General features: G+C 52.8%; 4 protein-coding genes and 1 long non-coding RNA gene across 8 annotated transcripts; 1 reads left to right on the plus strand and 4 right to left on the minus strand.

Annotated features, from left to right (window-relative positions):
* Positions 1–2543: 2543 nt before the first annotated feature.
* LST1 (leukocyte specific transcript 1) lies at positions 2544–5257 on the minus strand. 2 transcript variants are annotated; one of them, XM_037844577.1, is made up of 4 exons: positions 5169–5257; positions 3662–3760; positions 3311–3333; positions 2544–2775 (listed from the first exon to the last, which is right to left on the minus strand). In XM_037844577.1, the coding sequence occupies exons 1-4, from the start codon at positions 5170–5172 to the stop codon at positions 2623–2625; spliced, it is 279 nt and encodes a 92-aa protein (XP_037700505.1). In that variant the 5' UTR covers positions 5173–5257; the 3' UTR covers positions 2544–2622. The 2 variants fall into 2 exon arrangements, with proteins under 2 accessions (XP_037700505.1, XP_037700507.1); XM_037844579.1 differs by lacking the exon at positions 3662–3760 and having other exon boundaries at positions 5169–5255.
* Positions 5258–6048: 791 nt separating this feature from the next.
* On the minus strand, positions 6049–8759 carry LOC119540217. Its single transcript, XR_005218057.1, has 2 exons — positions 7756–8759; positions 6049–7034 (listed from the first exon to the last, which is right to left on the minus strand). It is a non-coding gene; the product is annotated as an uncharacterized LOC119540217 (long non-coding RNA).
* On the plus strand, positions 7460–9491 carry LTB (lymphotoxin beta). The gene is made up of 4 exons (XM_037844299.1): positions 7460–7688; positions 8081–8126; positions 8301–8417; positions 8881–9491. Exons 1-4 carry the CDS (start codon positions 7488–7490, stop codon positions 9333–9335), a joined length of 819 nt encoding a protein of 272 aa, XP_037700227.1. The 5' UTR covers positions 7460–7487; the 3' UTR covers positions 9336–9491.
* A 1696-nt stretch (positions 9492–11187) lies between these two features.
* Positions 11188–14085, minus strand: TNF (tumor necrosis factor). Of its 2 annotated transcripts, none has more exons than XM_037844301.1 (4): positions 13728–14085; positions 13044–13089; positions 12820–12867; positions 11188–12498 (listed from the first exon to the last, which is right to left on the minus strand). In XM_037844301.1, the coding sequence occupies exons 1-4, from the start codon at positions 13911–13913 to the stop codon at positions 12077–12079; spliced, it is 702 nt and encodes a 233-aa protein (XP_037700229.1). In that variant the 5' UTR covers positions 13914–14085; the 3' UTR covers positions 11188–12076. The 2 variants fall into 2 exon arrangements, with proteins under 2 accessions (XP_037700229.1, XP_037700228.1); XM_037844300.1 differs by having other exon boundaries at positions 13044–13092.
* A 1320-nt stretch (positions 14086–15405) lies between these two features.
* Positions 15406–17457, minus strand: LTA (lymphotoxin alpha). Of its 2 annotated transcripts, none has more exons than XM_037843794.1 (4): positions 17415–17457; positions 16897–17001; positions 16718–16811; positions 15406–16457 (listed from the first exon to the last, which is right to left on the minus strand). In XM_037843794.1, the coding sequence occupies exons 2-4, from the start codon at positions 16990–16992 to the stop codon at positions 16045–16047; spliced, it is 603 nt and encodes a 200-aa protein (XP_037699722.1). In that variant the 5' UTR covers positions 16993–17001; positions 17415–17457; the 3' UTR covers positions 15406–16044. The 2 variants fall into 2 exon arrangements, with proteins under 2 accessions (XP_037699722.1, XP_037699721.1); XM_037843793.1 differs by having other exon boundaries at positions 17282–17420.
* Positions 17458–21109: the final 3652 nt, after the last annotated feature.

Below are 21109 nucleotides of genomic sequence, written 5' to 3' on the forward strand. Positions count from 1 at the left end.
GTGTGATGCCCAAGGCCCCAGACAGTTGAGGTCATTGGCGAGTGAAGTGCAAGTCCGGGGCACCTTAGAAGCCCCCACCCCATCAGGTGGCTGAAGTCCTGGCACCAAGTCGGGGGTCGTCCCTTCCACGCAGACATCCCCCTCGCCAACTTGAATGCCTTCCGATGTGGCTCGGATGCTGTTGCTTGCCTTCATCACGGTCAATCTAGGTGACAGGGAATTTGCCCAGGACCCTGAGGGGTGTTGGGCTGGGAGTGGGGAGGAGGAGGAGGTCTGGACACATGGCTCCCGAGGCAGGTTGGTGGGGCCTGGACCTTGAGCTCCGGGGGCCTCTCCCAGGTCGGGCTCCTTCCAGGCCCCAAGCTGAATTTCTCTGTGGCCTGGCTGGAAGGGTCAGCCCCAGCTTCCATTCCAGAGTCCTTTTCTTCCCAGTCTCCTTCCTACTAAGATCAAGTTGAAAGGACCAGTGAAAAGGCTTTGAAGGAAGGGCTTGAAGGAAGGAGCTAGTATACATGTGATTAGTTTGACTAACCTATTAAACTAGGCTGATTATCTAGGGTCTACATATATAATTGGGAGTTTGAGAGACCTTATTAAATCTGAGATAGATTTCTTAGTGAAACTGATTTTAATTAACTAAGAAACCTTAAGAATCAGACATATTCATTAACTAGATGCAGTGCTTGTCAAAGTGTGGACTCCGGACCGGTAACTTCTGCATGATCTGGAAATCTGTTAGAAATGCAAATTCTCTACTCCAGACCTACTGAATCAAAAACTCTGGGAATGAGGCCCAGGAATCACATTTAACAAACCCTCCAGGTGATTCTGATATATACTCAAGTTTGAGAACCACTGAAACAGAAGCATGCCTGGTAAATTTCACTAACTAGGAAATGTCATCAGCGATTTTAATAATTGGTTTAATTCATTAATTTGGATGAATTAAATAGGGATCTCAACCAACGAAAGCCATGCCTTCATCTGGGAGATTTAATTAGTTAATGCTCTTTAACAAAAAATAAAGTAGCAAGAATGATTTATTATAGGCTGTCATTAGGACTAAAATAATACCTAGAATAATGTAATTATTGATGTTAGTTAATGAGGCAGTCACATTCATTAATGAGGTTCAATTTTACTGTGTCAGGTTAAATTTCAATAAGACACGTGACTAGTGAATGTAGCTGGAGGAGGGTGAGAGTTGATATGGGAAAGAATTTGAAACACCATTTAAGAAATAGTTAAGAAATTGGTAAAGAGGAGAAGGTTCGATGAGGCAGGTTTATTGCCCAAAGTGCTCACCCCGTGCGTCTTCTGACGGGGGACATTTGGGATATTCTGCTTCAAGCTCTCTTGCCTTTTCTTTTTGGAGTGACTGAGTCTTCTCTCTGTCCCCCTGTCCTGATGCCCAGGTCTGGCGCCTCTACCTTGCACAGATACCCTCTGGCAGTTTGGTCTTAGGAGGCTGAGCTCCACACCTGGAACACCTGAGACCGAGGTGCCGGAGGGTATCTGTGCAAGGTAGAGGCGCCGGACCTGGGCATCAGGACTGGGGATGGGGCTCCACTAGTGGTAGAGAAAAGTGAGGCGCTGGGATGTGGCCTCGGCCAGAGACCCCACTCCGCAGTGTCCCTGGAAGTTGGAGGGTCCCCGCCCTCTGTCCCTCTGTGGGCCTATGCACGCCTCTTCCCAGGGCACACTTCACCAGGCCCCGTCCCTTCCTCTGCCCACATGCAGGGTTGCCTCAGCTCGGCGCCACTCGGGTCTCCTCCTTCGGGCTGAATTCTGCACCTTCAGCCTTGGGTGCCACCATCTATTACCAGGGCAAAGGTGAACAACGAAGACAAGGGCAATGGCGGAAGAGATGGGAGGGCTGTAAGAGAGCTGGAGGAGGGACAGACAGAGACCAAGAAGAGGAGCAGAGCAAATGCGGTGGCTGCAGCTCTGAGGCGCTGCAGTGTGCTCTCCCACCAGGCCCCTATCCCGTGGGAAGAGCCTTCCATGCCTCGGATGGCCTCCGAGGAGTGACTCCACACCCCAGTGATCCCAGGCTCTCTTCGAGAGGCCCTGGTAAATCCCTCTCTGCTCCACCACCAACTCTTCCTTAGGGGCCTCATGTATTTTCCTCTCTGCTCTCCAGAAGCCCCAGACTCTTAGCTCTTCCTGCCACCAAGTTCAGCCCGAAAAGGTCCAAGGAGGTTGCTCTCCAGCCTCTCGGCCTAAACCCTCCTCCCAGCACCATCACAGAGCTCGACATGCCCACCTCTCCCAGATCCAGAGAGGCTGAGGCAGGTTCTCCTGAGAAATTGGGGGTTATCAGATCTGAGTATTCCCACCCCTTGACAGCTCCATTCTGGCTGGCCCACAAAAAAATACCCCTTTCTGGCCTTCAGGGGAGCTTGAGTCCCTAAACATCCTTCTTGTCCCAGTAAATCACCACTTGACACAGCTGGGTGGGGGTGGCGGAAGCCGCTTGAGTTTTGGTGGTGGTCATTTTGAACAGGGGCTTGAGAAGACCGAGAAGGCTGAGATGCAGAAGGTGGGGAGAGCAAAGTCTTTAATCGGTGAGCCACAGGGTGACTGCCCAGGCACCTGGGTTGAGGAGCCGCCTGGGGGTTCTCAGGTGGGTTTGTTCTTGGCAACGCAGGCATAGTCGGTGCTGGGGTCCTTCTTGGCAGCCTCTTCTTCTCCTTTGCTATGGTCAGGCCCACCACCACCACCTGGCAGCCTCTGCAGAGATGCGTAGTGGAGCTCCTGCTGGGAGGACGTGGTCTGGGGCAGCACAAGAGGGTTCTGAGGGGAGGGTTGCAGGAGGAGACCCCTGCTTCCTCCCTGCGAGTTTCTGCTCCCACCCCTCACCTTTCTTACCTCCTGCCTCCCTCTCAGTCTCCCCGCTTCTTGCTCTCTCATCTCTCAAAACTGTCCCCCCTCTTTCCCTGTCTCTCTCTCTCTCTTTCTCTGCCATTTTAAGCTCAGCTCTTGCTCTTTTCTCTTGTTCCCCTTTCTCTTTGTGTCTCTCATTTTTTAATCTCTTCATCTTTCATTTTTTCCCTCTTTCTCCTTCCTGTCTTCTTTTCTATTCTTATCACTGTACTATTTCTTCTTCTCTTCTCCTTCTCTTATTTCTCTCTTTCTGCCCCTTTCTCTCTCACACTCTCTTTTCTCCATCCTCTGACTCTCATTCTCCTACTTCCTCTCTATTTTTCTCTTGGTCCCCAGCCCTCATTTCCCCGCTTGCCCCATCTTATCCCCTTATCACCCACTCCTCTCTCTTGCTACCCGCCACCCTCGCAGTCCCCAGACTCACCCAGCTCCTCTCCAGCCTCTTCACTGGAGGAAAAAGAAGCAACTCAGCATGGCCGTCTCATTGGGCACCTCCCAACCCTCCATTCCCGGGGACCCCCCAGGAACCAAGCCCCCATCCTGGCCCTGAGCTGGGGAGTATTTCCTCATTTGCTTGCTCCTGTGTCGTTCCCAGGGCCAAAGTCCTCTCCTCTCTCCATGGATACTCTTCTCTCACCCCTTGCACCCGGGTCCCCTGTCCTCACCCCGGGCTTGTCAGGATTGATGGGAACTTCTGGGAAAGCAGTAGGAGGGGGTAGAGCAGAGGGCAACAAGGGTGCGGTGGGGTCAGTGGGGAGGTGAGGGCAGGACTTACCTCTCCGATGGAGCCAACACAGACAGGCAGACAGAATGACCACAACCAGCAGCAGGAGCCCTCCCAGCCCCAGCCCCCCGTATAGGAAAGGCCATATATCTGTAGGGAAAAGGGGTGGAGTAGAGGGCCCATTTCTCTCCTCAGCTCACCTCATCCTTCAGGTTGGTCGTGGATATCCCAGTTCTCCTCTCCAACAGTTTTAGTGCAGAAAAATATACTCTCAGAGATTCTTTACCCTAAACTGTGTTATCTCACCTCCTACTGGTGCCACCCATCCCTAACAGTTATCTCACCTCATCTCGGAGACCGCTCACTCCTCAGCGGCATCCTCTTGCCAGCCCTGATGCCTCTGGGGCCTCACTCTTCAACCCCTTTCCCACCTGCTCTAGCTGGTCCTGAGGGGCCCTGACCCTCTACTCGAGGAACCTCCCACACCACTTTCCATCCATTGCTTCCTGTGCACCCACCAACCTCCCCGTCCAGGAGGGCAGCCAACTGGCCCCTGGCCCAGTCAGGCTAAATGGCCTCAGGCGAGTCACATGCCTCAAGTGTCTCAACTGTAAAATGAAGGACCTCTGTTACAATCATTTCCCAGGCTGAGGAGCCTTGCCTGTGTGCCAACACTGAACTGGGCGCCTTCCATTTGTCACCGCTAACCTCCACAACAAAATAGGGTGGCATGGTGCCCATTTCCCGGTTAAGGAGACTGAGGCTTGAGCCGCAGACTTTTACAAGGACACCCAGTTCAGAAGTGGGGTGAAGAGCAGGGCTTCAGAACCAACTCTGCCAGCTCCTCTGCCCTGGGCTGACCGGGTGGTTCGTTGGGGTCTCCTCAGCATTGGATAGTTGAGGCTCTGGTGAGGGAGCTTAGAGAGGAGGATGGGTGAGGGTCTGGGGTGGCGACTGATGACAGATCGGAGGGCAGTGTCCAGTCCCTCCGGGAGCTCGTTCAGCCCCAGAGCAAGTCGAGAGAGCAGGGATAGGAGGGGGTGGGGGGCTGTTTGGCTAGTGTGGAGAGCCACTGCCCAAGGGCAAATACAGCAGGGGCTGAAGACTGCTGGGGCCCCTAACTTCCCCTTAGGCACTTCCTGCCCTCCAACCACTAGTTCCTGTTTGAGGTCAAAGAAGGGGCTGCTGACTTCACCCCATAGCCTGCTGTACTGAGCAGAATCTGGAAACAGGGACCCTCTAGGACTCAAGAGGAATGCTGGGGTGTATGAATGTGTGAGTGTGAGTGTGTTGGTGGGCATGTGCAGAAGCACAGTTGGGGTGAGGAGAGAGCTTGGGGTGTCCAAAAGGGGAGGGCAGTGGGGCAGGAATGGGGTTGTTTTTCGTGTCTTTGAGGAGTAGTGCCCCAGAGGCCACAGAGAGAATTCTTCTAGGGCCCAGGGAACCTCAGACCTATGCTATCTCTCCTCCCATCTCAGCCTCAGCTCACTCCGGGGGGGGATGTGGTTCCTCCCCCAACAACTCTCCCCATTGAGGTCCTTGCTGGTCCCCAGCTTACCCATCTCCTACAGCTTGCAGGGTGGATAGGCTCCAGTCTGGCCAAAGCTTCCTAAGTGGGGAGAAGTGTTGCCACCTCGGGCGTTCCTCTGGCTTTATAACTTCTCCCCCAGCCTAGGCGCCTCCCCAGCATCGCTAGGAGAAGTTGGGCTTTGTGGGTTAGGGTTGTGATATCTTTCCTTTCAGACTCCTGGGCCTGTAATTAGGCCTGTAATCCCCCTCACCTCTAACCATCCTGTTGATCCTGTGAGTCAGTGAATGTTCACCTCCTCCAAGCAGCCTTCCCTGATTAACTTTCCCCCAATTACCCCTTACATTGCATCAGCTGAGAGCTCACGACCTCTGTGTATGTGTGTGGGTACACACACCCCAGCTCCCACATCAGCCTGGGAGCTGTGGGAATGACTTCCCTGATGTTCTGAAGTTGTATCCAGCCTGGCTGGCTGACTAACAAAAAGGAGAGTCAGAGGCAGCCAGATTAGATCTATATGAGCACTGCCTTGAGGTCTAGGATACAAAGTTGATAAAAGGTTGGTGCTTAGGTAAGGTGAGGGCAATCCAGGAGGACCTCCTGTAAGTGACAGCATTCTGATGCTGAGCTCAGGACCAAGGAAGGGCAGTGATCTGAACCCCTCTGGACAGAGACCTGGGCAAAGGCCTATTAATGGCACATAGGGGAGGGAGATGGGTGCTGGAGGATTGCATGCCCAGTCCTCCAGGAGGATGAAGACTGGGGAGCCCTTGTGCAGGAGAGGGAAAGGAGGGGATCTGGTGCTGGGTTCACATGCTTCTGCATTTCCTTCTCTAAATTCAGGCTCTTTCTGCTACTTCCCCACCCCTACCCTTAGCATACTCTTGCAAGACAATAGGACAATACTCAATTTATTGTTTTAACATTTTAATATTTAAACATTCAAAGGGAGAAAAATTGAAAGAATTATACAGGGAACATATTCCTACTGCTTAGATTCTACAATTAATGTTTTGCTATATTTGTCTTGCCACATTTTTATCAATCCATCTCATTTTTTGATGCCTTTCAAAGTTGCAAACGTCAGTACATTTCACCTCTAAATGGTTCAGCATGCTTATTATTGACTCAAACTTAGTATTTGCTTCCTCATTTCTTTTTTGAGGGGTGTGGGGAAAGTATAATTTACATATAGTGAAATGCACAAATCTTAAGTGAATATTCAGTTTTAAAACTGCATGGCTGTGGATCCAGACTGCCTGAGTTCAAATCCTGGCTCTGCCACTTGCTTTGTGAAGTTCCAAAAGTTCCTTAACTTCTCTGCACCCCAGTTTCCTCCTTGGGCTTGTTTTTTGTTTTTTTAAATTTTTTCCAGGATTAAAAGAGTAATTATATGTCAAGTGTGTAGAACGATCGAAGGCACATGCCAAGTACCCTTTGTATATTAGCCATTATTATAATATTATTATTATTACCCTGAACATACGGAGATGTCATCAAGAAGGGGAGATGATCTGAACTACCTGCAACTTCCAAGGAACTGGTCTTTCCTCCGTTCAGTTCTTAATGCATTACTTACCTATACCATTCATTTGATCCTTGTTGCTTTGTTTTGCTCATTCATTCATTCATTCATTTGTTCATGTGTCCTTTTGCCCATGTATTCATCAACATTTAATAAGCACCTACAAATGGATGGGGATCATCCTAGATTGTGAAGCTTCTTGATGGTGGGGGCAGGCCTCTTCTCTCTCCTGTCTTTACTCCTCCCAGGAAAGGAGGCAATGCTTCATCTCCATCCCTCAGTGAATCAGCTAGTCAGTGGTGAGACTGAGGCCACCTTCAGCTGCCAACACTGGGTGGCTTGACTTTGCCTTTCCCACCCTCAAGAGGGATCTAAGGGTGAGCAAAGGAATGAGAGGGGGAGGTTGGCTCAGTGTGCAGATATGTTTTTCTCAGGGACCCAGACCTTCGTCGCTCAAAACCCCAGTTCTTGTCCTCCTACTCCAGCCCTTTGAGGTGTAGAAGGATGCAGACCTCACTGGCAACGGGTGTCCTGTGTTCTCCTTGCAGCCTTGCTACCTGACTTTCTGCGAGTTATCTTTCCTCCCTGGGCCTCAGTTTCCCTCCTTGCTGAGCCAGTAGATCTCTAAGCACCACCACCCCCCCACCAGCTCTACCCTGAAAACTTGTCCCTTCACCCCAACTTCTTCCCTAGTTCAGAGAACCCAGGCATCCACTTGCCCCACCCTAGCTCTGGGTAAACAGGAAGCTGGGTGAGGGGAGCAGGGGTTTGTGGAAAGTCCCAGCCAGGTACGTGGGTCTAGGGTGGAGCCCCACCCCTAGAGTATGAAAGCCCCCCTGCCGTGGCCCTGGCTCAGAGACTCAATGGGGGCACTGGGACTGGAGGGCCGGGGCGGGAGGACCCAGGGAAGGGGCTGCCTTCTGCTAGCGGTGGCAGGAGCTACTGCGCTGGGGACCCTGGTGCTGGCTGTGCCTACCACTGTCCTGGCTGTGCTGGCTTTGGTTCCCCAGGAGCAGGGAGGACTGGTGAGTGACCGCAGCCGGCCCCCAGGGCTGTATCCTAGGGATGCTATGTCTTGGAGCTGCCCCCTACCTCATCCTGCACAGCAGCCTCCTCTGTCCTTGGTGGGGATGTCTTTTCTGTCCTTTAGCTGGATTTCATTCCACATTCCTGTGATGCTGTTTCATCCTGATGTTTCCAGACCCCCTCCCGGTTATTTGTGCCTCTCCCCTCTTCTTCCTCAAACACAGCTCAGGCTTTGGTCTCTCTGCGTTGCTTGCTCTTCCTCCCAGGCAGATGGGTGTTGGAGGTCAGGCTGGGGGGAAACCCGAGACCTGGAGCTCGGGTCCATGTTGGGAGGGACATGATGGACACGAGTTGAATCTGAACTCTGGGCACTGTGACCCCACCCACCCAGGTAACGGAGACCACTGACCGAGGGGGACACACCCAGCAACAACTGGGTAAGAGCAGCCTTCCCTCCCTGCCGGACGGATCCCCACCTCCCATCCTCATCTCCAGATAGCCTCCTCCTCCAGAAATCCAGGCCCCCCATTCCTGGGCCCTCGTCCTCTGTCCTCTCAGGTCCATGCATGGGTGACCACCCACCCCCGATCATGGACTCTTCACCATTCCAGGGTCCCAAGAGCTGCCGGAGGAGGTGGAAGAAGAGGAGGAGGAGGAGGAAGGGGAGGAGAAACAGGAGGATGAAGAAACAGATCTCAGCCCCAGGTTCCCGGCTGCCCACCTCATAGGTAAGGACCACAGAGGCCGAGATAGGCGCGTAAATAGCCGAAGAAAATCGGGCAAGAATCCAAGGGGCTCACCTTAGGGTGCCGGTTCTGCTGGTTGCAGCTGGGTTCCCTTTGCCTTGTTATTCCAATGCTCAGAGTCTCTCTCCACCACCTCTGTCTCCTAAAGTGCCCACCTTACTGCTCAGCCCCTCACTCTGGCTTCTAGCTTCCCTCCTGGAGCAGGCAAAACTCGGCCTGGATCTTCCCGCCACAGCGCTCCGCACCCCACATCCAGGTCTCCTCAGTCCCCAGCTCATACTCATTCCAGAGGGCACCATCACCCCGTCCCCCCAACCTCGGCTCCGTCCTTGCAGGGCGCTAACAGCCCCACTCCCCTGCCGACAACCCCCCGCAATGTCCCCTGCCCACCTCCCCTGGATCGCTTCTCTTAGGATCGGATTCCCAGAGAGCCGTTTCTCCGCAGGTGCTCCGATGAAGGGGCAGGAGTTAGGCTGGGAGGCGAAGAAAGAAGAGGCATTTCTGAGGAACGGGGCGCAGTTCTCCGGCGCCGAGGGGCTGGCGCTCCCGCAGGGCGGCCTCTATTACCTCTACTGTCAGGTCGGCTACCGGGGCCGGGCGCCCCCTGCCGGCCAGAGCCCCCTCAGCCACTCGGTGACGCTGCGCAGCTCGCTGTACCGCGCGGGGGGCGCCTACGGGCCCGGGACTCCCGAGCTGCTGTTGGAGGGCGCCGAGACCGTGACCCCGGTTCTGGGCGGGCCCGGGAGGCACGAGTATGGCCCCATCTGGTACACGAGCGTGGGCTTCGGCGGCCTGGTGCAGCTCCGCGGGGGAGAGAGGGTGTACGTCAACATCAGTCACCCCCATATGGTGGACTACAGGAGGGGGAAGACCTTCTTTGGGGCGGTCATGGTGGGGTGAGGGTCGCTTGGGAAAGCGACTGCATGTGTGAATCGGCCCAGATATTCGGGACCCAGATATTCGGGACCCCACAGCAGTGGGAAAAATGGAGATTCTGAAAACTGATTTTGAGCCTGATGAAAATAAAGAATGTAAACTTCTAGTGCTGCCAATACAGATGCTGAGATGCTAACATGTCTTAAACCAGGGTGGGTGCACAAGGGTTGGTTAAATTCTTCTCTGTATTTTTCTGGTTGCTGGAAACAATTCATAATGTTGCCTCTTGCATCTGCCCTGTGGGATGGTGGTCTGCCCATCCCACCCACGCCCTGCTTCTGACTGGCCAGGCCTGGGCACTCACCCATTTGGAGGGGAGAAGGGTGGAGTTCTCCTCGAACTCCAGAGCATCTCCAAACATCCTGATTCTCAGAGCCAGATGGTCCCCACCAGATGCCTGCACTGTACTCTTTCTCTCTTGGGTCCCTCCCAACAATGAGAGGGGCTGTTGTGGGAAAAGGCAAGCACCCCTCAAAAAGTCCCGCCTGCAGAGTAAACTCAACATGGCTGAGGAGTGAAGCACTTAGGGGCCCAGCACTTCTCCCCTGTTGGCTATCTGAAGGTTCCGTTAGCCATTGCCCGACAGTCAATGGCTGTCCAAGGAGCTCATAAGGTCTGAAGGGAGGTGGCTGCAGGAGAAAGTTGGGCAGGGTATTTGAGAGAGAGGAAGAGAGAGTTGGGGTGGTGGGGAGGAGCTTGGGGAACCAAGGAAAGCCTTTGAGGAGGAAAAACTGTGATAGGAGGAAAAGCTGATGCCACCCAGCTCTGTCCAGGGCCGGATGGAAAGTTCTCACCCCTCATTCACACTTCAGGTCCCCTTTCCCCTAAGCAGGGGTGGGGGTGGGGGTGAGTAACGGCACTCCCCCCGCCCCATGACCGACTTTCAGCCCAGGTCTGGAGGAGGCACAGGGATCCTAAGGCCCTATCTAGGTCACCCCAGCGGGTCAGCCCACCCCTGTGGCACACCACATGGTTTGGCATCCCTGAGCTGGAAGGAAAAGACCAACTTCCGAACACTGCGGGGGCTCCCACTCCCTGTGTCGCCATCTCTAACTCCATATTTGTCTTTGGCCCTGTCTCAGGAAAAGAGCCCCTCCTTGGGGTGGGAGTGGGGTGGCTTTTTTCTTTCCAGTTCACTCACTTCACACTCCTTCCCTTAACATTTACTCAAAATTGGTGAGACCAAACCAACATGTGGGCCTTTCACCCACATCTTGTTGCTTGTGTTTTATTTGCTTCAATTTCACCCACTGAGAGAATGGAAAGGGTGAGAACAGCTGGGGGCTGGATACCTGAGTCTTGTGCTGGACGAAGGGAGAAAGCCAGAATTCACTGAGGGCCCCTCTGAGGTGCCCCAGTGGATGTTGGGTCTAGTCTCCCACGACCCCATGCAGTGGCCACTCCTATCTCCCTTTCATACATTGGTCAAGCGACTGGTTCAGATTACAAAGTCAGGAGACGGCTGGGTGGGTGGCCTGGGAGTGTGGGATTTGGAGCTCAGACACCTGAATCTCCGGAAGTTCCTTGGCTGTGATTCAGGTGCTGGAGAATGCGTCTCCTCCCTGAGGCCTGAGCCAGCCACCACAGCCGGAAGTCTCACCTGAGCGGCAGGACTTTCCCCAAGAGGGATTGGAATTCCCAGAATCGGAAATTCCCATGCCCTGAGGGAGAGGTCTTTGGGTTCAGGCTCCTGTTTCCTAGGAGAGGGGGATATTCTGCAGGGTTTTGTTCAGGTAGGGTCCCCTGGCCCCCAGGTGGTCTGAGAGTCTAAGGACGGGAGCCCTGGGCCTGGATGGGTCTTAGGCCCTGTGGAGAGTGGACTTCAGAGAGCAGCCTCCTCACCCCCAAGAGAGAAGGGGGCAGATGCAGTATTAATTCCAAGAAAGAGACCATGTTTCTTTTCTAAGCAAACTTTATTTCTCGCCACTGACTAGTAGGGCGGTTACAGACACAACTCCCCTGGGGAGCAGAGGTTTAGCGATGTAGCGACAGTCGGTCACCAAATCAGCATTATTCAGACAACTTGATCAGATAAATATTTCTTAAAAAACATAAGCAAAGAGAGGCACAGAGGCCAGGAGGCCAGGTGGGAACAGCCTAAAGTTCAGCTCTGTTTTCACAGAAAACACGTCTGAGCCAAGGCAGCCCCTACATTGGGTTCCCCAGGACACCCCGATCTCCCGAATAAATACCTTCATTTGTAAATAAATAAATAATAAATAAATAATAAATAACTGCTAGTGCAAACATAAATAGAGGGGGGGGCATTCTGTGGGGAGGGGCAGGGGCTGGGCTCTGTATCTCGGGGTACAGCCTGGAAACACCTGGAGAGAGGGGGGTCTGAGGTCCACTCATGTCAGGTTCTAGGTGAGGAATGTCTGAAGTGTTCTGGCCAGAACCAAAGGTTCTCCGGTCTCCACATTCCAGTGTCCTAGGTTGCATTCAGGGATCCAAAGCTGAGGCCCCAGTGGGTTCTGGAAGCCCCATTTTGAATTCTAGGTGGTGGCTGATTCCCCACTGTCCAGGCCACACCTCCTGGCATCCTAACGTTTCCAAGTGTTGTTATTTGAAGTTATTAGCTTGGGGCCCAGCCCTGAGCCCCTAATTCCCTTTCTAAGCCAGAAGGGGACGAGGAGGTCTGAGGAATGGATACCAAAGGGACTGAGGAGGGTGAGGGGACAGGGGAAGATGGGTGTCCATCCCCCTCACAAGGCGATGATCCCAAAGTAGACCTGCCCAGACTCAGCAAAGTCCAGGTAGTTGGGCAGATTGATCTCGGCGCTGAGTCGATCTCCCTTGTCCAGCTGGAAGACCCCTCCCAGGTAGATGGGCTCATACCAGGGCTTGCCCTCAGTCCCCTCTGGGGTCTCCCTCTGGCAGGGGCTCTTGATGGCAGAGAGGAGGTTGACCTTGGTCTGATAGGAGACGGCGAAGCGGTTGACGGTGTGGGTAAGGAGCACAGGGGTGGAGGGGCAGCCTTGGCCCTTGAAGAGGACCTGGGAGTAGATGAGGTACAGCCCATCCGACGGCACCACCAGCTGGTTGTCTGTCAGGTCCACACCGTTGGCCAGGAGGGCGTTGGCACGCCGGCTCAGCCACTGGAGCTGCCCCTCGGCTTGGGGGTTTGCTGGAGGGAGGGAGAGAGGGCAGAAGAGGTGAGTCAGTATGATCCTGCCAGTGGGTTCCACTCCCCACATCCTGGCCCTCAAGTCCTGCCCAGCCCCAACATCCGGTTCCTGTCGCCTCTGTCTGTCTTCCCACATCCCATCTGGCCGTGAGGTTCTGAGTAGCCTCCTTAAGGCCTGTGCTGTTCCTCCACCTTCTGCTTGAGCTCGGTGAGTCCTTCTCACACTGTCTCCAGATGTCTGTCCATCCTCAGCCTCGGTTCAACCCCCTAACTCTATCCCTCCTCATCCCAGTTCCCAAGACTCAGCCTCAGAATTCTTACCTACAACATGGGCTACAGGCTTGTCACTTGGGGTTCGAGAAGATGATCCTGAGGAGGAAAGAGGAAAGAAAAAGGTGAGACTCTTAAACTTCCCAGAAAATATCCCCTACCTGGGCCTCCAGTCCTCCTCCCCACACGGAATCTGCCCCCACTGCTTCCATCCCAGGACCAACCGCCACCCCCACCCAGACCCAGATTAGGAGAGAGGCTTTGGAGACACTTACTAAGTGTCTGGGCCAGGGGGCTGAGTAGATGAAGGCCATCCGGGAACTGCTGGAGAGAAGAAGGAGAAGTTAGCTTTAGAGACAAGTCACCACAAAAGGAGAAAGAGCTGTGCTGCCTCCGCTTGCACTCTCTGCCTGGCCCGAGGTCTCTGCTTCTTTTCTCTTCATTCATTCATTTATGCACTCATCCATGTTTTCATCCACTCATTCAGCAACACTTTCATTGAGTGCCTTCCCTGTACCAGACATCCTATCTCCATCTTCCCTTATCTCTCTTTCCCTCACCTCCCTCCTTATCTCTTTTCCTATCGCCCACATCTCTTTCTGTCTTACCATCTGTATTCATAGCAACTTATTTCTTCCCCGGCTCTCTACCCACACCACACATCTCTCTCCACATCTCTTTTTATATATATCTGCATGTACATTCATTCATTCATCCATCCATCCATCCATTCATTCATTCATTCAGCAAATCTTGAGGGAGCTCATTCCATGTGCCAGGCATCCAACTGCTCTATAGTTGTCTCTTCCTCTCTCCCCTCCTATTTCTTTCCGTATCTTTTTCTGCCTCCCCAGCTTTCTCCACATCTCTTCTCCCCCTATCTACACCCCTCTATCATGCCCCTTTCTCCTCCACTTCTCGCTGGGTGGGAGAAGCTGGAAGTCTGGTGAGGCACTCACCTCTTCCCGCTGGGGGCCAATCACCCCGAAGTGCAGCAGGCAGAAGAGCATGGTGGCCCCTGAGACGAGCAGAAAGGAGAAGAGACTGAGGCACAAGCACCGTCTGGAGGCCTGGGGGCCCCCTGCCTTCTTGGAGAGTGCCTCCTCGGCCAGCTCCACATCCCGGATCATGCTTTCTGTGCTCATGGTGTCCTTTCCAGAAGGGGCTCAAGTCCAGCTGGGAGATGGCGGAGCCCTGATGCAGTGTGTGTGAGAGGGAAAAAAATCCCACCTGGCTGCTTGTCTGAGGCTGTGGCTCTGAGGGGTTATTCACAAGGGGGTCTGGAGTTGCTTCTCTCCCTCCTGGCTGGTCCCCTGGTGTCCTCACTGAGGGAGCTTCTGCAGGCTGGCTGTGCAAGCAGCTGCCTTTATACACCCTTGGGGCGAGAGGAGGGCGGGGAAAGGCTCTCATTCAACCAGCGGAAAACTTCCTTGGTGGAGAAACCCATGAGCTCATCTGGAGGAAGCGGTAGTGGGCCCTGTATCCTCTGTCTCGGTTTCTTCTCCATCACGGGGGCGGGGGTTTGGAAAGTTGGGGACACCCAGGCATCAAGGATACTCCACTCTCCCCATTTGGATTCTGAGGGGGGCTTCCTGGGCCAGTTTCTGATGTGTATGTAGGACCCTGGAGATTGGACCCCAGCTCCTCGCTGCCTCCCAGTTGCCATTGCCTCCATTTTTTGGGGGGACCAGCTCCGTGACCTGTTTCCCTATGATCTCCAGACAGGACTCACAGGAGAAGAGGACTAGAAAGGGTAGGATGGGAGGGGCTTCAGAAAGCTGAGTCCGTGAAGGGGAGAAAACTTGGGGCCAAAGGCCTGTGACTGGGTCCTCAGGCATGTGTTTGGGTCCCTGGAGGGCGAGGAGCTGGGGGAGGGGAGATCGCTTGAGGTTGGGGGTATGGAAGAGGCCTCTGGAAGGATTGACTGGGGGGAGCAGGGACAAGCCTGGGACAGCCCCAGAGGGAGTGAAATCAGCCCTGGGAATTCACGGACCCCACCAGGGCCTGGCTTCTCCTTTCATTTTGACCTGGACCTCATGCTGCTAGTTTCAGTCTTGGCTTCTAAGAGGTCCCTATTTTTTGTGTGAAGCCCCCACCTTTCAGAGCCCTGTGTTTGGCATGTCTCCCCAGAGAACTCCCGTTCTCCCCGGATTCATGGAGACATCACTGCTCTTCAGTGTCCCTGTGTGTGGTCCTGTCACCTTACATGCCCCCTTCTTTCAAACCCCTATAGTCCTGCAGGCTCTCTCCCTCCATAGGACCCTCTGCACAGCCATGCCTTCTATGAGCCCCCATATCCCACCCCCATGAGAGTGGTCACTTCTCCCCAGAGGCCTCCCATAACCCTCATTTTTCAGAACTCCTACATATGGCCATATCTCCCAGGAGCCCTCTGAGTCTCAACCTCCAGACCCTGGACCCCCGTTTTTCCTGTCTTCTTATCCTATGGTTCCCCTGCAGCAAGCTGGCTGCTGAGTACCCCAGAATCTGCCACAACCCCCAGAGCACCCCAGACCCCATTATGTCCTGGTTCTGCCCACAGCTCCTGCCGCCTCTGAGGCCTCTGTCCCTCCCTCCATTTCTTATGGATACCTGGGAAATTCTCCCCTCCTAGACAACAGACATAGACAGACAGTATTTCAGAGAAAAAAAGTTTATTGGCTTTGTTGAGGGCACGGATCTCTCCTCATGGGGTGTCAAGTCAAGCAGCGGCTGACTCTTAAGAGTCTTTCACTTCCTTTAGAGCCCCTTGGTCCCTCAGACGTACTTTTTCTCTCTCTCTCTAGGTCAATCTAGTGCTGACACCCCCTCACTCCTTATCTCTTGGGTCTGTTTATTTCTTTCTCTTCTAATGTCCCTCTACTATTTCTCTCTATCCATCCTCCATAAATAAATAACTTAATTTTTTTTTTTTTTTTGCCTTCATAAATAATCCCCCCTCCCTGCCTCCAGTCATTCACCCAAGCTCCTCCTCCATGTCCGGATCTAGGCTCCCATCTAGATTGGCAGGACAGACAGACAGATCTGGGCTGGGAATTTCTAGGCAGGTGTGAAATCCTCAGCCAAGCATCCGGGGTGGTTCAGGAAGGTGTGGTCCCCTGGGGTGCTTAGAATGCCTTCTTTGGAAGCTCCAGGTGATGTGAGTAGGGAAAGAATTGAGACTGTTGGAATGATCAAAGGAGAGATGGTGGTGACCCTTGAAACTGTCAGAATGGAGGCAAAATAGGGAGTAGGCCTTGAAACTAATTGTTTTTTCTTTTTTGATTTTTCTAAGTTCTACAGAGCGAAGGCTCCAAAGAAGACGCTACTGGGGCTGAGGAATAGGTGGGAGATGCCATCTGTATGTGTGGACAGCTGGTCTCCCTGGGTGAGCAGGAACACAGCCCCCTGGTACACTGAGCGCACCCAAGGGCCCTGCGGCCCTGGGCACACGGACTTCTGGGCACTGAGGAGAGGCACGTGGAAGGGGTACCGGGAGGAGAACAGCTGGATCTCGTGGGCTAGGTAGAGAGGAGCAGTGGTGGCCTTGGGGGAGCAGCCTTTCCCGGAGAAGACCACCTGGGAGTAGACAAAGTAGAGGCCACTGGTGGGGACCAGGAGGGAATTGTTGCTCAAAGAGAAGCCATGGTGGAGGAAGGCATGATCTGTGTTTGCTCTCCAGCGCAGTGAGTTCTGGATGCTGGGATCTCCTAGGAAGAGCCATGGGGAGGGAGGTTAAGGGTCTGGAGGCTCAGAGGTCTCAGTCCCTGAGGAAGCAGCTATTAGGTGACCGAGATCCTGGAGGATGGGTGGGGGAGAGGTGGGGATGGATGCCTCTGCCCTTGGGGGTGGGGAAGGGGGGGGGAGGGGGAACTGAGGGAGAAGGGGGTGGATGCTTAGGTTCCTGTGTGGTGGGGGGGCAGGAGGAGAGGCGGGGGCTGGATGTCTGGGAGGTCAGATGGGTGTTTACCAACGAGATGAGCAGCAGGTTTGAGGGTGCCTTGGGTGAAGTGTTGATGGGCAGCCTGAGACGCAGAGGGAGGGCGGCCAACACCAGGGAGCCCCTAGGAGAAGAGAGTTAGAGGGGGTCTCGGGGGCCCAGGGTTCAGCTGGACCACCCCAGCAGCCCCCATTTTCCTGCTGCCTCACCTGGGCCCCAGACAGCAGGTCCAGCAGCATCCCCAGAAGGAGGAGGCGAGGGCTGCTGCGCACCCTCGGGAGGCGGAGACGTCCAGGTCGTGTCATGGGGAGAACCTGCAGGGAGACGGAGGGTGAGCGGGGCGGGGCGCGCGGCGGAAGACAGGCTTCCTGCCCGCGGAGGCAGCCGCCACGAGAGACAGGGCGGCAGGCAGAGAAGGTAACGAGATGTAGTCAGGGAAACCCCGAGGTGAGCTGGGGGGAGACAGAAAGAGAAACAGATTTGGGAAGGGAAGAGAGAGGATCACGGCAGAAACCGAGACTGTGCGCCAGAGCCACAGAGAAAGAGACTGACGGAGAGTGAGCGACACGGGGAACCAACCCAAACCAAACCCACCAAGGCCAAGCCCCAGCAGGCCGGGGCCCAGACAGGAGGCACAGGAGGGGCCGGGGTCAGGCGGAGGGGCAGGATGCCCGGGGCAGGAGTCCGTAGCCCAGGAAGCTGAGGAGATGGGGTCGGAGAGTCTCACCTGCTGTGCGGGGCCCCTGGGCCCGGACGCCTGTGTCCCTTTATAGAGGAAGCAGCAGTGGCAGCGTGGCAGGCGGCGGGCGGGTTCTAGGCCGGGGCTGGGGCCTGGGGAAGCCCCCAGGGCTTAGAAGATGCTGCTGTTTCAGTCGAAGGCAGGAAAGGCTGAGGCCTAGGAGGGAACCGCAGCCTGGGGGCTCAGGCGACTGAGTTCTGGGAAAGGGAGTGGGGTCAGGGGAACAGTGGGTGGGAGGGCCAGGGAGCAAGGTCAGGCTTAGGAGTTCCAGAGAAGGTTCAGTAAATTCGGGGAGAAGGAGGGGGAGCAGCTGGGGTGTGGGCTGGAGGCCGGTTCCCTGAAGAGTGATCATACCTGACACTTCTGCACCCCTGGTAGAATAAAAACTTTTCTCTGTACTCATCTTCTTTTCTTGCACCCCTGTCCTTGTCCCAAACAGCTCCAGCCACAGTTTTCCCAGTATGTATATTTTCCAGGTCTTTGACAGGTTTCCTATCAAGTTCTATTATATACTTCTTGCCTAGGTTTATGCCCATTGTCCTGGTGAAAATATTAAGGGAGCCTCCTTTTGCTCTCACAAGTGTCCGTTTGGAAGATAAATTTTATGGTTCCCTACTCAGAGATGATGCCACACACCTGTGTATGAGGAGGCCTCATCCCACTCCCAGCAGATGCCCTCAACCTCATCCCGACCTCAGGTTGCCCCCCCAGATCTGACTTACATAATCCCAAACAAACACACCAGGATCAAGGAACGTGACAGGCAACTTCCTGAGTTCTCTATAAAGGGAGGCTTCAGAATTCTACTTGGTGGGGCCTAAGGGTGGTGACCTAGGGTGCGGTGGGGATGGCTAAGGGACTTGGCTTGAAGCTGCATTTGCAGAGCCAATGCACTGCTTTAAAAATATTTTAGGAATTTTTTTCCTTTATGTTGATGCATAACTTAGGTACAGTGAAGTGCACACCTCTTAGGTGTATGAGTTGATGAATTTTTACGGATGTATATAGCCATGTAGCCACCACCCAGGTCCCCAGCGGGTTCCCCTATGTACCATCCCAGCTGATGCTGTCTAAAGGCAACCAACCACTGTCTGACCTCTTTCACCCTAGATTAGTTCTGCCTGCTTTTCAACTTCGTGTAAGTGAAGTCATACGGAGTGTATGCATTTGTGTTTGGTTTGTTCACTAAATATTGTGTTTGTGAGACTCATCCACGTTGTTGTCTGCATCCATGTTTTTTAAATTGTGGCACAATATTCTATTGTATGATCACACTCTAATTCATTTATCCATTCTTCTGTTGATGGGCATTGGTTTGTTTCCAGTTTTGGGCTAATATGAATGATGACACAAACATTCTTGTGCCCCAGCCTGTTTTCACTTAGCTTGTATGTTACATATTAAAAAAAAAAATCAAAGTTTCTGAAGATGATTTTATTCAGTTTTCATAAGATTAAGAAAAATGCAAATTGGCCACCTCAAATATTATTACTGCTATTATTGGTGCTGCTATGATTTCATTCGATGGTTTTGGAGGTGCTGTTGGTGATGGAGGCTAAAGCTCTCCCATCGTTGCTTTGGGCCCACCACTCTGCTGCTGTCCTCAGGCACCAGTTTCCAGAGGGGTCTTGATGTCCTGTGGTTCATAAGTAATGTACATGGCAGCACACACAGATGAGCAGTTTCCTCTCTGTTCTTCTCCCTCTCCTTGGGGCCCTGCAGCTTGGCTCTTCCAGTCTTACTACTATTCTCTATCTTTTCTTTTCTTTCTCATTCCATCTCTTTAGCTTTCTCTTGACTCCACAAACACTGGTTGAGCACCTTGTATAAGGCATTGGGGGTAAAGATGTGGAGGACTGCCCCTGAACCTCCAGGAGCTCAAGGGCCAGGGAAGCAAGTTACAGGTAACTACAATGAAGTGAGGTAAATTCTGTGATGGTGGGCTTATGGCAGTCCATAAAAAGCCATTGACCCTCGACATGGGGAGAGGGGATTCACGCATTAACTATCGAGACAAAGAAGATGGGGAAGAACAGTCCTGATGGAGGGAACAGTATGGGCAAAGACTGGAGGTGAGAGAGAGCATTAGGTGTGCTGAGATCTGTAATTGGGTACAAATAGAGGAAGCAGAGATGAGGCTTGAGAGGTAAGCTAACAACACATGCTGAAGGTTGAAAACCAAGCGAAGATGTTTGGACTCTATTCTAAATATGATGGGAAGCCCCCAAAGATTTTAAGGGAGGAGGGGAATCCACTCAGATTGGTGCATTAGAAAAAATGAGCCTGGAAGCTAGATAAACAATTTATTGGGGTAGGGGACTTGAGGGGCTGAAGGCGAAGCCAGAAGCATGGAGACCAGTTAGGACTTTGTAATAATCCAGGATGGAGATGACAGGAGCCTGCACTTATATCAAAGCAGCAGCAGAATGGAAAGGAGAGAGTTTCCAGGCAAAATCTGCAGGTCTTGTTGGCTGACCAGATGTGATGGAGGAAGAAGAGAAAAGTCGAGGATGCCTCTTTTAAATTTTCTGGTCTGTATTTTGGCTTCCTCTCATTCTTTTAACCTTACTATCTCTTGTGTCACTGCCACCTTCCCTCTTGTCTCCTGCTTCTTTCCTTTTCTCTGTGTCCCACTTACTATGGGGGTCCTTTTCCTTTCTGTTGTCTTTTTCTGTCTCTTTAATGACATGAAAAATGCTAGTTAAGCTATATTAAAATATAAAATGGTGTTGCAGTTAACAGTGAGAAACAGAGGAAAAGGAAGAAACTTAGATCATAGAGGAATACTGGGAAATGAGGGACAAAAAGAGGAAGGTGAGAAGGAGCGATGGGGAGACGTGAGGGGCAGAGAGGAAGGAAGGGCAAGAACCGGGTTGAAGCTCCGTGTCATGGGCGTTTGCGATGCACTGAAGGACGCTTCTCGAGATGGGCCAATCTTGGTTTCAATCTCAGTTTCGGAGGTTGTGTGAAATTTGGTTTCTTTCTTGGGGAAGCTGGCAGTTGGTCTGGGGCTTTCCCTGGGTGGGAGGGGTAATGACTGGAGTCTTGTGCCCCAAACTCAGGGAAACAGTCTTTGCAGTGGTCTCGGGGGAAACTAGTGAAATCTCTGAGGTCTCCAAATGAGGCTGAGATGATTTTAGCCTCAAACCTGAACTTAGCCCCAAAATCTAAATTGGAATTTAATACCAACTTTGACCCCAACTCAAATTTAACCTCAAAACAAATGACAACTCAAACTCAATCCCAACCTCAAATCTGCATACGTCCTACAAAATAAACCTCCAAATAAAACTTAGCCCCTAACCAACCCAACTCTCTTTCTATGGTTATTCTTGAACCAACTCATCCTCATCCCTAACCCTAACTTAAACCTGACTCTAAATGTAACTCCAATCTGAAGCACAAACTTAAGTTGAGCTTTTTCCTGGTTCACTCCATTATCCATTCATCCTTCCACTTGATACATATTTATTGAGTACCTACAATGTACTGAGCACTGTTCTAGGTGGGAAGGATATGGTGGTGAACAAGTCATACAAGGTACCTGCCCTCATGGAGTTTACATTCTAGTGAGGCAAGGCAGAAAATAAATAAATTGAAGGAGAAATCAATAAGCAGGCTATGAGAATATAAGACAGGGTGATGTGATAAGAGTGGCATATGGTGGTCAGGAAAGCCCTCCT

Source organism: Choloepus didactylus, chromosome 7 (assembly GCF_015220235.1).
Source record: "Choloepus didactylus isolate mChoDid1 chromosome 7, mChoDid1.pri, whole genome shotgun sequence".
NCBI lineage: Eukaryota > Metazoa > Chordata > Mammalia > Pilosa > Megalonychidae > Choloepus > Choloepus didactylus.